The sequence below is a fragment of the Peromyscus californicus genome, unplaced genomic scaffold, assembly GCF_007827085.1.
Source record: "Peromyscus californicus insignis strain IS unplaced genomic scaffold, ASM782708v3 Scaffold_24__1_contigs__length_46423439, whole genome shotgun sequence".
NCBI lineage: Eukaryota > Metazoa > Chordata > Mammalia > Rodentia > Cricetidae > Peromyscus > Peromyscus californicus.
This window is the reverse complement of record NW_026294535.1, coordinates 44,967,888-44,984,701: the sequence shown is the minus strand read 5'-3', so window position 1 is coordinate 44,984,701 and position 16,814 is coordinate 44,967,888. Positions and strand designations below refer to the sequence as shown.

The 16,814-nt window shown below is 46.6% G+C and overlaps 1 protein-coding gene across 3 annotated transcripts in view; it reads left to right on the top strand.

Moving 5' to 3' along the window:
* The window catches only part of Dgka (diacylglycerol kinase alpha), a 32,706-nt gene extending 16,010 nt beyond the window's left edge, over positions 1-16,696 (top strand). The window contains exons 7-25 of one of the 3 annotated variants that reach the window (XM_052753688.1): positions 1,001-1,050; positions 1,482-1,556; positions 1,738-1,857; positions 1,967-2,081; positions 3,117-3,205; positions 3,334-3,453; positions 3,600-3,698; positions 3,955-4,023; positions 4,268-4,341; positions 4,483-4,554; positions 5,613-5,698; positions 5,794-5,883; positions 12,993-13,153; positions 13,717-13,781; positions 14,306-14,396; positions 15,529-15,727; positions 15,822-15,942; positions 16,125-16,185; positions 16,394-16,696. In XM_052753688.1, the coding sequence (XP_052609648.1) occupies positions 1,001-1,050; positions 1,482-1,556; positions 1,738-1,857; positions 1,967-2,081; positions 3,117-3,205; positions 3,334-3,453; positions 3,600-3,698; positions 3,955-4,023; positions 4,268-4,341; positions 4,483-4,554; positions 5,613-5,698; positions 5,794-5,883; positions 12,993-13,153; positions 13,717-13,781; positions 14,306-14,396; positions 15,529-15,727; positions 15,822-15,942; positions 16,125-16,185; positions 16,394-16,477 (1,841 nt within the window). In that variant the 3' untranslated portion in view covers positions 16,478-16,696. Of the gene's footprint in view, positions 1-1,000; positions 1,051-1,481; positions 1,562-1,737; positions 1,858-1,966; positions 2,082-3,116; positions 3,206-3,333; positions 3,454-3,599; positions 3,699-3,954; positions 4,024-4,267; positions 4,342-4,482; positions 4,555-5,612; positions 5,699-5,793; positions 5,884-12,992; positions 13,154-13,716; positions 13,782-14,305; positions 14,397-15,528; positions 15,728-15,821; positions 15,943-16,124; positions 16,186-16,393 lie in introns of those variants that run through there. The other 2 variants (XM_052753689.1, XM_052753690.1) reach the window with 2 other exon arrangements.
* The last annotated feature ends 118 nt before the right edge of the window (positions 16,697-16,814 follow it).

The following is a 16,814-nucleotide window of genomic DNA, read 5'->3' as shown; positions in this document are numbered from 1 at the left end:
GTGCACCAGGGAACAGGCCTGTTTCCTCTGTTCTCCTGGACTGCCTGCACATGCTTACCACCCCATTCCACCCCTCCCGGTCACTCCAGTTCCTGCCTCTTACATCCCCATGTAGGTGGCCTCGGATGTTCATGGTGCATAGAAGTGTGTGCCATCTCTATTCTGTTTACCAAGGCTGGCATGCATTGCATTTTCCTCCCTTTTTGTTTTATTTGTATGTGACAGGATCTCACAATGTGTAAGCCATCCTGGTCTCAAACTCTCTACCTTCCTGCCTCAGCCTCCTGAATCCTGGAATGGCAGGTTACAACCTGGGCCTCCAGCTGTCCAGCTGCCCTTCTGCTCATCTGTTCTATCAGTCTTATTCTTTGTTTGTTTGTTTTGTTTTGTTTTTTCGAGACAAGGTTTCTCTGTTTAACAGTCCTGGCTGTCCTGGAACTCTGTAGACCAGGCTGGCCTCAAACTCACAGAGATCCACCTGCCTCTGCCTCCCGATTGCTGGAATTAAAGGCATGCACCACCATTGCCCAGCTATCAGTCCTATTCTTTTTTTTTTTTTTTAATATTTATTTATTATGTATACAGTGTTCTGCCTGCACGTATGCCTGCATGCCAGAAGAGGGCACCAGACCTCATTACAGATGGTTGTGAGCCACCATGTGGTTGCCGGGAATTGAACTCAGGACCTCTGGAAGAGCAGCCAGTGCCATGTCTCCAGCCCCTCTGTCCTATTCTTAACTTCGAGCTCCTTCCATATCTCTTTATTTCTCCTGTTTTCTGAATACTCAGGGGCTTTTGTCTTAGTTTGGTTTCTGTTGTGTTTTTTGGTTTTTTGGAGACAGGGTCTCACTATGTATCCCAGGCTGGCCTGGAACTCACTGGAGAGCTGCCTGCTTGTACCTTCCAAGTGCTGGGATTACAGGCCCTTCCGTGCCTGGCCTTGGAAGGAATTCTTTAGCTCTCTCTCATAAATTGACTGGGTTCCTCCAAAACTTCACAGTCACCTTCAAGCTGTACGACAGGGACAGAAACGGGATCCTGGACAGCTCGGTGAGTTGTGGGACCCATGTGCTGGGTAAGGGGATCTGTCCATCTGCCTCTTACACCTGGACTTCCCCAGGGTCTCCAGAAGCAGAGAAAAGGTTGAGGGTGTAGCTCAGTGGCACAGTGCGTGATCGCTTAGCATACACACGACCTTAGATTCATCTCCAACACTACCCTCTCCCCAGTAACAACAACAAAGAGGAGACAAAGAAAGAGGTGTCTAGATTCTTAGTCTGCTAGGGCTAAATATGAAAGTAGTTCCCAAGAGCTTGAACTCTAAAAAGACTAGAGATGTGAAGCATTCGAATATTTATTATTTACTTGTCAGAGAACAAGAGGTGAATTTGGAAGTGGAATCCAGGAGCCACCGATTTCTAGAGATTTGAGTAGTGGTGATAGGAAGTTGCTAGCTCTGGCTTTTACCCTCTTTGCTCCAGGAAGTAGAAAAAATCATCCTTCAGATGATTCGCGTGGCTGAATATCTAGACTGGGATGTGTCTGAGCTGCAACCGGTAAGGTAGTTTGTTCCTTTTCTTGTTACACTCTCTTCCCCATGGTCTTACATCTGCCTCATCCCATCTCTGATGGGCACCTAGTTCCCTCTGCCAGAATGACGGTGCTGGGTGTCCTAAGAGACAGTAGAGAGGTGTCTGGGGGCCCCTCAACAAAAGGCTTCTCCTGGTTTCCATTCAGATTCTTCAGGAGATGATGAAAGAGATTGACTACGATGGCAATGGCTCTGTCTCCCTAGCCGAGTGGGTCCAGGCTGGGGTCACCACTGTGCCGCTGCTTGTGCTTCTAGGGGTGGATATGGTGAGTAGAAAAGATTTGCAAGGAGGGGTCAAGAACTGTCTTGGGTTATGCTCACCAGAGAACCAGAGATTAGCTGTCTAAGAAGTTGGCCTCCTCTGTGACCTCCTAGACTATGAGGGATAATGGGGAACATATGTGGAGACCCAAGAGATTCTCCAGACCAGTCTACTGCAACCTGTGCGAGTTGAACATTGGCCTCGGCAAACAGGGACTGAGCTGTAACTGTGAGTGATGATACCCGGGGAGTATGGGAAAAGGGAACCCCAGCAATTAGTGGGGACGTGATGTTATGAACTCAGAGAAACAAGGATTTGAATTTTAGGCTCTGACATTCGATCTATATAATCCTGCAAAAGCAACATAACTTTTATTTATTATTTATTTATTTATTTGGTTGTTTTGAGACAGGGTTTCCCTGTGTAGCCTTGGCTGTCCTGCAACTCACTCTGTCGACCAGGCTGGCCTCGAACTCACAGAGATTCACCTGTCTGCCTCCAAGTGCTGGGGTTAAAGGCGTGTGCCACCAATGCCCAGCCGCAAAGTAACTTTTATTATTAATTATTATTGTGTGCTGTGCTCAGATTCAAACCCAAGTCTATATGCCTTTTTCCTTTTTTAAAATAATCTTTATTCTTTTTTAAAAATTGCAGTAATAGCATTCCTCAGCTGTAGGGAGGAGGATCAGGAGTTCGGGGCTAGCCTCAGCTACAGAGGAAGCTTAAGGTCAGCCTAAAGTACACCCTGTCTCAAAACGAACGAACGGGTTGGTGAGATCATCCAGTAGGTAAAGATACTGTTGCCAAACCTGTTGTCCTGAGTTCAATCCCTAGATCCTATAATGGAAGGAGAGAACTGACTAGAGAGTTGTCCTCTGAGCTGTACATATACGTTGTGGCACATGCATACCCACACACATAAATAAATATAATTAACACATTAAAGGGAGGCATTATTGTTTTGCAGTACATCAAAGACTCAATTATTTTATGGAGACAAGGTTTCACTCTGTAGCTTTGGCTGGCCTGGACTCTCTATGTCAGTTCCAGCCTAGCATGGGGACAATGTAGAGACAGAGAGGAGGCGGCATGTGCATTTTTAGGAGAGAGACAAGGCTTGCCCTTGCAGACTTTAATTCTCTACCACAACCTGGCAGCAAGGGTTGCATGTTTTGTTCCAGTAAGCGATCCTTCCTCACTCCCAAGAAAGGAGAAGAGGGAAAAGGCCACGGCTAAGGCTCTGACCTTCTTCCCTCTCCTCAGTCTGTAAGTACACTGTTCATGACCACTGTGCCATGAAGGCCCTGCCTTGTGAAGTCAGCACCTATGCCAAGTCTCGGAAAGACATTGGTGTGAGTGACCCCGTGCCCGATTCATCCCCACACTGCCAACCCCATCCTGGCCTGGTCCCTAGCCTCTTTGCTCCCCTTCCCCCCACCCAAGACCCTCCCAGACAAGGGCCTGCCTTTCCCCCCCCAAGGTCCAGTCACACGTGTGGGTTCGAGGAGGCTGTGATTCTGGGCGTTGTGACCGCTGCCAGAAAAAGATCCGAATCTACCACAGCCTGACAGGACTGCATTGTGTGTGGTGCCACCTGGAGGTCAGTTCAGGGGCTGAGACCCAGAGTCGTCCTCTCTTACTGCCGTGGTTATTCTTGCTCCCGAGGGCTCGCTTTCCTGTCCGGACTTTCAAGCTGAGGACTGATAAAAGTCTCCCGCGTGATTTGTTCTCCTTTTGTGCTCCCAGATCCATGATGAATGTCTGCAGGCTGTGGGTCCTGAATGCGACTGTGGGCTGCTCCGTGACCATATACTGCCTCCATCTTCCATCTACCCCAGGGTCCTGGTAAGACCGTCAAGCCGCAGCTGGGGAGCGACAGGAGCATAGCCCCGCTTTCCCATGCACACACCTCTACAGAGAGAACACCTTTGGTTTGATGTGTGGTTTTGTTATTGTTTCTCACTATGTATGTGTGAGCCACCGTACTCAGCCAGAGTGACATTTAGAACAGAGAGCCAGGACCGTTAGGGTTCGAGTGAGACCCGCTCATTCGATGCCTGGATAACCCACCTTTCCGTTCCCTTCATTGTTCCCCTCCCAGGCATCTGGACAAGATCGCAAACTGAAGACCACAGATGATACAACCCTCTGCAACATTAAGGCTCTTCGGGTACAGGGCTGAGGGTCTTGGGCCTAGAGGTCATGCCAGCGTTTGATCGGAGCCTTCTTGGGAGGGGCTGAAGTAGAAAGTAGGGGATACCTGCTCTCTAATAAAAGGTCCACCTTGGTAGGAGAGGGGAGAGGAAACAGGAGGAGAGGGGAAGCATCTTGGGGGAATGCCAGTCCCATGGCTCTGAAGGACCCACCTTTATCTTTGACAAAATCCTGCTTTCTTTATTTTCTTCCCCCCGCAGATTGACCCTGTTCCCAACACCCACCCACTCCTAGTCTTTGTCAATCTGAAGAGTGGAGGGAAGCAGGGGCAGAGGTGAGGAGACAGGGAGAGGGAGAGTCCATGTGGAGGGAGGAAGGGAGTGTGTATGGAGGGATCCTCAAGCAGAGTTTGTGAAAATGGAGTACAGAGTATCATTCCTGTCACCCACGCCACATCCCCTTTCCTTTCACACAGGGTGCTTTGGAAGTTCCAGTACATGCTAAACCCTCGGCAGGTGTTCAACCTGAAGGACGGTCCAGAGCAAGGGTGAGTATAGGCGTATGGGAGGTGAGACGCTGTATCACAAGGTGTGAGGGCTCGTGTGTGTGTGTGTGTGTGTGTGTGTGTGTGTGTGTGTGTGTGTGTGTGTGTATGTGGTGTGTGTGTGTGTGTGAAGGATGTGTGTGGGGTGTGTGTGTGTGTGTGTGTGTGTGTGTGTGTGTGTGTGTGTGTGAAGGATGAGTTGTGGGGGAGGGTGTTTGGGCAAATCAAAGCCAAGGAACGGTTTCAGGTATCACCCTTAAGGAAGTCATCTCTGAGCTTACTAATTAGACTGACCTGGTTGACCAGTGAGCCCAGAGGTCCTCTGGCTCACTTCCCCAGCAACTCCATAACGACAACACACACCACCATGTCTGGCAGTTTTTGTTGGTTCTGGGGATCAAATTCAGGTCCTGGAGCTTGCAAAGCCAATGCTTTACCAGCCGAGCCAGCCTCTCAGCCCTAGAGTCTTTGGACAAGGGGGAACTGTAACAGGCTTTCCTTTGGGCCACCGGCCAGCTCCCAAACCATGACAGAGACTTGTTAATAGTTACGAGCGTTCGGCCTTACGTTTGTCCCGCTAGCTCTTATAACTTAGATTAACCTGTTTCTCTTCATCTACCTTTTGCCTCGGGGCCTTTTGTCTGTCTTTCCTTCTGTATGTCTGACTGTCACTGCTTGCTCTGTGTGTGGCTGGCTGGCTCTGGGCGTCTCTCTCTTTCTCCCTCATTCTCTCTCTTCTCTCTTGTTGTTCAAACCTAGATCCCTCCTACTTATTTTCTCTGCCTGCTAGCCCGACCTATCCCTCTCCTGCCCAGCTTTTGGCTGTTCCGCTCTTTATTAGACCAGTCAGGTGCCTTAGGCAGGCAAGGTGAAACAGCAACACATCTTTACATAATTAAGCAAATGCGGCATAAACAGATGTAACACACCTTTACATAAAGTGATATTCACCACAGGAAACAGGGTCATAGGAGTGAGAGACAAGATGTGACTTATCTGTCCAGGACCTGGGTAAATTCCAGTTATCCTTCTTCATTTTCTCTCCTTCCCTTTTATCTCAGGCTCACATTTTTCAAAGACGTTCCTCAATTCCGGGTATTGGTGTGTGGTGGAGACGGCACAGTAGGCTGGATTCTAGAGTCCATTGGTCAGTGCAGGGACAGGTTCCCTCTGGGCAGGGGATGGGGGAAGTGGTGTTCCAGGGCCAGCTCCCTCCATCCTTCTCTTCACCTGCCTCCTCAGACAAAGCCAACTTGCCCGTTGTGCCTCCGGTAGCTGTATTGCCCTTGGGCACTGGGAACGATCTGGCTCGTTGCCTAAGATGGGGAAGAGGTAAGTGGTCAAGGAGAGTTTTGCTGGAGCATGGGGGAGCTTTAAAAGAAAGACACAGGGCTGGAGAAATGGCTCAGCGGTTAAAAGCACTGACTGTTCTTCCAAAGGATCTGGACAAAATTCCCAACACCCACACGACGGCTCACAACCTTTTGCAACTCCAGTCCTAGAAGATCTGACTGCGTCCTCTGTGGGTACTACATGCACGTGGTGCACAGTCTTACAGACAGGCGAAACATCCTAAGGATCTGATATAAGGACAGAGTAGGGGAAGAAAAGGGCCACACACAGATGGGAACCAAAGTAGAGTGGCCACAAAGAAGCATGACACTGTGAACCAAAGAGTTGAGGGTGACAGTCCCCTTTCCTAATAACCCCAAGACCCATATCTTTTTTTTTTTTTTTTTTTTTTTTTTTTTGGCTTTTGGAGACAGGGTTTCTCTGTGCAACAATGCTCCTGGATGTCCTGGAACTCGCTCTGTAGACCAGGCTGGCCTTGAACTCACAGAGATCCACTTACCTCTGTCTCCCCAGTGCTGGGATTAAAGGCGTGGGCCACCACCACCTGGCTCTTTGTTGTATTTTTTTGTTGTTGTATTTTTTTCATTTTATTTATTTATTTTTCTATTATCAGCTTGATACAGTATAAATCCTTATCCTAATAGTGAAATGTTGCACTGAGGCTTGCCCAGTAATTGAGTAAACCAAAACTTATTTTAAGCCACAGTCATCCTAGGGTCCCCCCTGCTGTGTAGCCTCCCTGGATCTGTGGGTTGCAGTCTGATTGTTCTTTGCTTTATATCTAGTATCCACTTATGAGTGAGTACAGACCATGTTTGTCCTTCTGGGTTTGGGTTACCTCACCCATGATGATATTTTCTAGTTCCATCCATTTGCCTGCAATTTTTGTTGTTGTATTTTAAAAAAAATTATTACTCTATGTGTTTCACCTACATGTATGCCTGTGCACCATGTGCATGCCCGGCGCCCATGGGGGTCAGATATTTTCTAATTATATTCTCCAGTTCACCTCAGTCTGTCTGGCTTCCTGCTCGTTAGCCATCCACTCGTCCTTTGAAGCCATTGAAACATTTGAACGTGTAAACCTTCAACACAGTCATTCCTCAAGGAAATTAAGGAAAAAAATTGAAAGCTTTCTGACTTTATTTTATAATGTAAGATTTTTTTTTTTGTTGTTTTATTATGTTTTGTTTATTTGGTTGTGTGTGTGTGTGTGTGTGTGTGTGTGTGTGTGTGTGTGTGTGTGTTGTGTATGTATGACTAGTTTTCATCTGACTTCTCCATTATTGTGTTAGGCACTTTGAAATTACATATTGAGTCTTCACTGTGTTCTGTCAGTGAGACTCTCACAGGGTTCTGTTTAGTCAACCTGAATCACAACCACTAGAATATACAGAACTAAGGTAAATTTATGTAGACACAAAAAAATATCATAAGCTTTGAGGAATGGGAAGTAAAAGGAATATCACCACAGTAGCTCTGAAAAGGATGGGTCGCCTGAGGGAGACAGGAAAGGATAAGGTAGAAGCTTGGTAACTGATGGAGCAGAGAGAAAGTAGATCAAGATAGGTTTGGATATTTTCCTGGTTTTGTGACTGATTAGATGGGAATGCCTGTTATTGTGATGGGACTGTAGAAGGAAGGCCATTTCCAGAAATAGTGATTCAGTGTGGTGCATGTTAAGCTAGGGCATCAGTGGAGTAGCCAGATGAAGATGCCGTGGTGGGTAATTAGAAATATATGTCACGGTGGCTCACACCAATAATCTCAGAGGCTGAGGCAAAAGGATTGCCTTGAGTTCCAGGTCAACCTGGACTACATCGAGAGTTCCAGGTCAGCCTGGCTAGAGTGAGGTCCTGTAACAACAAAAATGTTGCCGGTTGATTTGGGCACTCAGGAAACAGGAACACAGATCTCTGTGAGTTTGAAACCAGCCTGATCTATCAATTTAGCGAGTTCCAGACCAGCCAGGATTACATAGTAAGATCCCGTCGTGCACACACAGTGTGTGTTTGTGTGTGCACACTGGTGAGATTCCGCCTCAGGTAAAAGCATGGTGACTTGATTTCATTTCCCAGAAGGGCAGAAGGAGAGAACCAGGTACACAAAGTTGTCCTCTGATGTCCAGATGCACACCGTGGCACGCACGCACGCACACGTGCTCTCTCTCACACACACACATACACAAACACACACACGCACATACACACACAAGCACGCAAGTGCACACACAGGAGTACAATGTATTTTTTTAAGTGGAAGAAAAAGAGAAATGTCAAGGATTTAGAAGAGAAGTCAAGGCTGAAAATTCACTTTGGAGAGTCACCTGACTGTAGATGATGAGATCATCAATTACAAAGGAAGGTGCTAAGAGGCAAACAAGGACAGGAAGACCACGGCCAACACCTTAGTAAGGGCTCAGCAGGGTCAGTAAAGGTATCTGCAGCAGCGTTTTGCCGCTCCAAAAGTGACCTAAACGACGTGAAATTGGGACCTTCAGCTGTGGAGCTCAGAAGTGCAAAACAGAAACCAAACTAGGTTTCACTAAAACCAAGGGGTCCGCAGAGTCTGTAGGAGGCTCTTGGGGAGAGTTCCTTGCCAGTTTCCAGAGGCTGCCTAAGTTCCTTGGCTGACAGGCCGTGTTCCAGCCAGGACTGTTGTCTTTCCATTCTGTTACATTGTCTTAGCTCCTTGATTTAAAAAAAAAATCATATATTTGTGTATGTTTATGTGTGTGTATGCATGTATGTGGGCATGAGTGTGCCACAATGGTCGTCTGGAAGTCAGAGGAAAACTTGCAGGAGTCTGTTCTCTACACCAAGTGGGTCCTGAGGATTAAACTCAGGTCATCAGGGTTGGCATCAAGCACCTTCATCTGCTGAACCAGCTCACTGGCCCATTGTTTGGGTTTTTGAGACAGGACCTCACTACATAGACCAGGCTGACCTGGAACTCACTGTGCAGCACAGACAGGCCTTAAACTTGAGGCAGTTCTCTCCCATCAGCCTGAGTGCTAGGATCACAGACTTGCCCTACCACACTTGTCCCTAGCCTCCTTGCCCTGATAATCATGATTGTGATTGTTTCGGGGCCATCCAGATAACCCAGGATAATCACCCATTCAAGATCCCTAATGTAATCCCATGTGCAGAAAATCTCTCTTACCGTGGAAGGGAGTTTCTTTGATATTGTACTTTACTGTGATAATTGGTATTATCTGAGGCAGAGTCTTACTGTGTCCAGTAAGGCCTCAAACTTCTGGACTCATTTTCCTGTCTGGGAATGAAAACTGGGACTACACAGAAAGGCCCCACACCTGGCTCCCCTGTATGAGTGTTAAGATTCGAATGTGGGTCTTTGGAAAGAGAAGCTATGAAGAGATGGCTTCTATGAAGGGTCCTGTAACAAAAGAGAGTGAAATTTCAGAGGCTAAGTGAAGAATTGTAATCCCAGCACTTAGGAGGCAGAGGCAGAGGCAGGCAGATCCCTGTGAGTTGGAGGCTAGCCTGGTCTACAGATCGAGTTCCAGGACAGCCAAGGCTGTTAAACAGAGAAAAATTGTCACAAAACAAAACAAAAGAAGAAGAAAAACAGTTAAATAGAGAGCTATGTCTAAAATACTGGTTTTGGCAAGAGTCCTAAACAATCTTAAAAAAAAAAAACTTAAAAGTTTTTCTGGTCCTGCCTGGCCCAGGGTCAGGACAAATCTTTCTCACCCGCCAGTCCCACAGCTGCTCAAACCCAACAAAAACAATAAATACTTAATAGTAAACAAATTAATATAAATATTTCAGATACACATGCCCAGAAAGTTAACAGTTATAAGCTACTCCCTGAAGTTTTGGGGTCTACCTCTCTATGCTATTCTGGATACACACCAATACAAAATCTTCTCATCATTTTCTTTTCTTCCTTCCTTTTGAAACAGATTGTTGCAATGTAGCCTTGTGATCCTTCTGCCTCAGCCTCCTAGGTGCTGAGATTACATGGATGTGTCAACATGCCCAGCTTCTGCTTTTTTTAAAAATTTACATTTATTTAATTAGTGGCAGGCAGGATGCCATGGTTACATGAGGATGTCTGAGGGCAACTTGCAGGAGTCGGTTCTTTCCTTCTAATAATATGTGGGTCTCAGGGATCGAACTCAGGTACTCCGGCTTGGCAGCATATGCCCTTACCCACTGAGCCACCTCACTGTTGCCCTGTGTGTGTGTTTTTTTAATATATGTATTTATGTGCATGTATGTGCCCACACATAGTTTTATTTTGGTGTGTGTGCATATGTGTGTGTAAATGCAGGTATGTGTGTGCCACAGTGTGTGTGTGTGTAGGTCAGAAGGACAACCTCCAGGGTGGATCCTCTACCACTATCTTTGAAATCTAGGGCCTCTTGTCTTTTTTTCTGATAGATATGCCAGGTTAGCTGGCTTATGGACTTCCAGGTATTCTGTATCCAGCTCCCAGCTCCCTGAGGAAGCTTTGGGAATACAGTACCCATGCTACTGTGTCTAACTTTTCTTGGTTCTGTATATTCCAACTCTGGTCCCCATCCTGTGGGCAAGCATTTTACCCTCTGAGCTTCTTTAGCCCAGCACACACGTGACATTTTAACAAACACACAAGGTCATACTGGACAGATTGTTCCAGGACTTTCTTCATTAATTGCGTGTCTTGACAGTCTTTCCTAATTACTGTATTTTATTGTTTCCAATACCTATATCACATTTTGTGGCATAGATTTTTGTTTTTCAGTTTTTCGAGACAGGGTTTCTCTGTGTAGCTTTGGTGCCTGTCCTGGAACTCCCTCTGTAGACCAGGCTGGCCTCGAACTCACAGAGAACCACCTGGCTCTGCCTCCTGAGTGCTAGGATTAAAGGCGTGCACCACCACCTCCGGGCCTGAGACTTGGTGTAGCCTTGGAACTTGCTCTGTAGACCAGGCTGGCCTGAAATCATAGAGATCTGACTGCTTCTGCCTCCCGAGTGCTGGGATTAAAGGCATGTGCCACCACTGCCCGGCCACAGTCAGAATTCTTAACCACTGAGCCATCTCTCTAGCCCCTTCAAACCTTTTTTTTTTTTTTCTGGATGGTGGTGGCGCACGCCTTTAATCCCAGCACTCGGGAGGCAGAGGCAGGCGAATATCTGTGAGTTCAAGGCCAGCCTGGTCTACAAAATGAGTTCCAGGAGAGACTCCAAAGCTACACAGAGAAACTCTGTCTGGGGGGGGTGGGGGGAAGAATGCTGACTGTGGACACAAGTTCAATTCCCAGCACCCACATGGCAACTCACAACCATACATAACTCCAGTTCCAGGTGACCCAGTGCCCTCTTCTGACCTCTGTAGGCACTAGGCACGCATGTGGTATGCAGACACTTAGGCAGGCAAATCATCTATACACATAAAATAAAGATTAATAATAATTAAACAAAATAGCTAACTAAATTTAATGCCACAAATTTACCTTTTAGTTTGTGTTAGTTTGGGGCCAGGAATGATTAGCTATTGTATTTACTGCAAACGATTTACCCTTAACTTTGTCTAGTCTGAAGTACCAAGTTACTGGTCTGTTTTGGGGTGAGGAAGGGGTTGTTTTTGTGTTTCAATTTTGAGAAGGTCCCACTGTGTCGTATTGGCTTGATACGTCAACCAGGCTGGCCTCAAACTCTTACCTCTATCCAACAGCCTCTACCTCCCAAATGCTTAGATTAAACACATGCACCACCATGCCCCGCCTCTGGTGGTTTTTGGCTCTGCAGTGATAAGAAATTTAAGGGGTGCTAATTAGTATTTGGAAATTTTAAGCTGCCTCTTTGAAAGTCTGCCTCCTCCCTAATTCTGTTCACTCCTTGTCCACTACAACATTTTGGTTAAAAAATTGCCGAATTACCTTCTAAAACATGAGTGATCTACTTATGCTAACAGCAAATGAGAGTGACAGTTTATTAATAAGCCCATTAATCATTACTTTAATCTGATAAGCAACACAAAGCTAATGGTTTTAAGTTTCTTCTGATTATAGTAGCATTGAACATCTTTAATAGGATATTATTGGTATTTCTTCTGTGTTACTTTTTCGTTATGGGTTTCAATGCACTGATCTGTAAATTTGTTTTGGCTTTGATTTTTGTTTTGTTTTTGGATTAAACCTTGGACCGTACACAATGCTAGGCACACACTACAACGGAGCTATGCCCCAGGCTTTTTAAGCATTTTTCTTTAATGCTGGGGAATGTAATCTGTTATAGGTGATTTTTTTTTTCCAGTTTTGAATTGGTGTTTTTTGTAGTTTTTTGTTTTACAATGCTGGGGATGGAACGTAGTTCTTGCACATGGTAGACACATGTTCTACTACCAAGGCATATCTTCGTCATTCTCCTTTTAAGCTTGTGTGTATTTAACCTAATTTTAAGTTATTGGCGCGCGGTGGTGATGCACACCTTTATTCCAGCACTTGGGAGGCAGAGACAGTGGGATCTCTGAGTTCAAGGCCAGCCTGGGCTACAGAGCAAGTTCCAGGACAGCTAAGGCTACACAGAGAAACCCTGTCCCAAAATCCAAAAATAACAAATTTATTTTTTGGCATATTTTTGTGGGGTTGTTGTTGTTGTTTGCTAGAGACAGGGTTTCTCTGTGTAGCCCTGACTACACAGATTAAAGGTGTGCACCACCACTGCATAGCTATGTTTTTGTGTCTTGAGGCTGGCCTTGAACTCCCATGTAGCCTGGGATGGTCTTAAATTGTCAGTGGTCCTCCTTTGGCCTGCCACATGCTGGGATTGGCATGAGCCACCACAACCTGCTGTCACTCATCTTTTCCAGCATTTTCCTGGTTTGTCCTTCACTCTTCAGGGTGTATTTGGAGTAATGTCTGTATATGCACACACACTAGGAATGTTAATCTTCCACACCAGGGTGGAAGAGATAGCGAGATGCTGACTTTGCCATTGGCTCATGGAGCTTGGACGTCTTGCCCTTTCACTGGCAGAAGCCTGGGGGCGAGGGTCCTCGGGAATCTGTGCAGATGGGCTCAGAGTAGGCTCTCTGAGGTTCGGGGACCCGTGCAAGCCTGTCTTCTCCACCCCTAGGTTACGAAGGTGAGAATTTGGGGAAGATTCTCAAGGACATAGAGATAAGTAAGGTGGTGTATCTCGATCGATGGTTACTGGAAGTGATACCTCAAGGAAATAATGAGAAGAGTGATCCAGTCCCCTCTCAAATCATCAATAACTACTTCTCCATTGGTGTGGTCAGTGGAGTAGGGTGGGGGAGAAGGGAGAAGTGTGGGCAAGGCTGGAGGAGATCAGAAAGGAAGAGACACAGGGAAATTGGGAGTTAGGTACATAGTGGTGTGGGTTGCAGGAGGCACTTGAGACATGCTCTACTCCAGAACGGGGAGACATGCTCTACTCCAGAACGGGGAGACATGCTCTACTCCAGAACGGGGAGGCATGCTCTACTCCAGAACGGGGAGGCATGCTCTACTCCAGAACGGGGAGCCATGCTCTACTCCAGAACGGGGAGCCATGCTCTACTCCAGAATGGGGAGGCATGCTCTACTCCAGAACGGGGAGGCATGCTCTACTCCAGAACGGGGAGCCATGCTCTACTCCAGAACGGGGAGGCATGCTCTACTCCAGAACGGGGAGGCATGCTCTACTCCAGAACGGGAGGCATGCTCTACTCCAGAACGAGGAGGCAAAAAGAAGAGTGGAAGGGTGGGGCGGGAGAGGAAAGGGAAGAGAACTTAGTAGAGAAAGACCTCTGAACAGGGAGGAGTCTGGTGCCTAAGATATGCTTGTAACTCTCCAGGATGCTTCAATTGCTCACCAATTCCACCTCATGCGAGAGAAATATCCTGAGAGGTTCAACAGCAGGTGAGGAAAAAAAAAACAAGAGGGGAGAAGGGTGGCCTGGTGGTGATCTCCACGTAAGCTCGATGACCTGAGTTTGACCCTTGGAACCCACATGGTAGGAAGGGGGAATCTAACTCTTGCAGGTTGTCGTCTGACATCCGTATGCATGATTGACCACACCACATGCGTAAGATGTTAAAAAAAGAGACGGAACGGACACTCGGTGTCAAGACTGGATTTGTGTCGGGCGTAGTGGTGGCGCATGCCTTTAATTCAGTACTTGGGAGGCAGAGACAGGAGGATCTCTGAGTTCCTGGGCAGCAAGGCCTACACAGAAGAATCCTGTCTCCAAAGACTGGATTTGTGACCAAATTTGACACCAAAGGCTATTAGATGTAGGCAGAAACAGCCGAGAGGAAACACCCGAGCCAAAGCTACTGCCACCCCCCCCCACCCCACCCCCCCGGAGTTGGGAAGCTGGCCCCTTTTCTTGTCACTGTGTAACGGTCTCTTCTCTTCTGGTCTTTTTGTTGGGGCTGATGCAGAATGAAAAACAAGCTGTGGTACTTGGAATTTGCCACATCTGAATCCATCTTCTCAACATGCAAAAAGCTGGAAGAGTTTTTGACAGTTGAGGTGCGTATGATAATACCCACTGAACCCATAGCTTTTCAACTTTTTTTTTCCACTTTTTTGTTTTTTTTTCCCCGAGACAGGGTTTCTCTGTGTAGCTTTGGAGCCTGTCTGGAGTTGTTTTGTAGAGCAGGCTGGTCTCAAACTCAGAGAGATCCGCCTGTCTCTGCCTCCCGAGTGCTAGGATTAAAGGCGTGCACCACCACCACCCGGCTTTAATGGGGTATCACATTGTAGCCAAGGCTGGCCTGGAACTTGTAGCAATCCTCCTGCCTCAAAGCCCTAAGTGCTGAGATTACAAGTTTTTCATTTTCTTGTATTCCAGTTTCATCCTACTCAGGAGCCCCTGGGAAAGTCACACATGTGTGGACCTATATTTATTTGATTACCCAGCTCTCCAACCCTGACTTGCCAAGTCCTTAAGATATACTAGTCCCTGGGCTGGTGAGATGGTTCAACAGGTAACCAACTGATGACCAGAGCTCAGTCCCTATGACTGAAAGTGTAAGGAAAGAACTAACTCCTGCAAATTGTCCTCTTTACTACAGAAGTGCACATACACGTCCCCCCCATCCCCTCACATACAGACAAATAATAATACATTTTTGATTTTTTTTTTATACAGGGTCTCTTATGTAGATCTGACTGTCCTGGAGCTCAATACGTAGACTAGGCTGGCCTCAAACTCACAGAGATCCATCTGCCTGTCTCCCAATTTGCTGGGATTAAAGGTATGGGCCACCATCCTGGGCTAATAAATACATTTCTTAGGTGGCACAAGTCTTTAATCCCAGGACTCAGGAGGCAGACGCAGGTGGGTCTCTGATTTTTCAGGCCAGCCTGTTTTACAGAGTGAGTTCTAGAACAGCCAAGTGCTATGCAGAAAAAAAACTACTATCTCAAAAAACAATTATATATATGTGTATATACATATATATATATGTATATATGTATACACACACACACACACACACACACACACACACACATATATATGTTAGGTCTTTTTTTTTTTTTTTTTTTGCTTTCTTTTGTTGCACACCTGATCCCAGCAGGAGCAGCCATATTTCATGGCAGTGTTATAAGGTGAGAATCTACACCCTCTCTAGCTGTAGTTCTGTCCCTCTCCCCTCAGATCTGCGGGAAGCCGCTGGATCTCAGTGAAGTATCCCTGGAAGGCATTGCAGTACTGAATATCACCAGCATGCATGGCGGCTCCAACCTCTGGGGTGATACCCGGAAACTTCATGGGGATACCAGTTCAATCAACCAGGCATTAGGGAACGTGGCCAAAATCATTACAGACCCCGATATCCTGAAAACCTGTGTGCCAGGTGAGACAAGTGTCCTCGGAGCTAAAGTGGTTGGAGCTGGGGGAAGGTGTGACGTCTTACAGGAATACCTCTCCTTTCTACCTTGAACCCCCAGACATGAGTGACAAGCGGTTGGAAGTAGTAGGAATAGAGGGTGTCATTGAGATGGGCCAGATCTATACCAAGCTCAAGAATTGTGGACATCGCCTGGCCAAATGCTCCGAGATCACATTCCGGTAAGGAGGACTCCAGCCAGGGCTCCTGAGGAAAGGAAAGTGGTGGTATATGGGAATGGTGGGAATCACTTTCTTAGCTTTTCCTCCATGACAGAAGTTTCAAAGCCAACCTGAGAAAGCCAGAGTTTTAATGTTTTGGTTGGTAAGAAAAATCTCAAACCATCTTCCTTGACCTCCCACAGGACCACAAAAACCCTCCCCATGCAAGTTGATGGGGAACCCTGGATGCAGGCTCCTTGCACAGTGAGTATTGCCTATGCCTGCAGAAGCTGGACCCTTGGGCTCCATAGAACCTAAGTCTCCATTCTGCAGCTTCTTTACTTCTTCCTGGTGCCCTTGGTCCCCTGGGCACCATTCTTCCCAAACTCTGGTTCCTCAGTACCCCAGAACCCTAATGTCTCAGCCATAAGGCACCAGGACAAGCTTCCAAATATGATTCCTTCCCTTTCAGATCAAGATCACCCATAAGAACCAGATGCCTATGCTCATGGGCCCAGCCTCCAGCTCCTACAATTTATTTGGCTTTTGGAGTTGAGGATACCCTCTGCCCTGTGCCCACCTCCCTGTTCCTGGAGATTTCCCTCTATGCTCTGTACATTGCTGCCACATGCTCCTGTCAGCCCAGAAGGATGTTTCTCTCCTTCACAGTATTTATTACCCTGCACCACCTCACTGTTCCCACAGACACATTCATACCAAAAACACATAACATTAAAAGTGCCTCATCTAATAAAGTGTCTTTTTCCATCACTGAGATATCTGCTAAATGAGTGATACATCTCTTTTTTTTTTTTTTTTTTTTTTTTTTTTTTTGGTTTTTTGAGACAGGGTTTCTCTGTGTAGCTTTGCGCCTTTCCTGGGACTCACTTGGT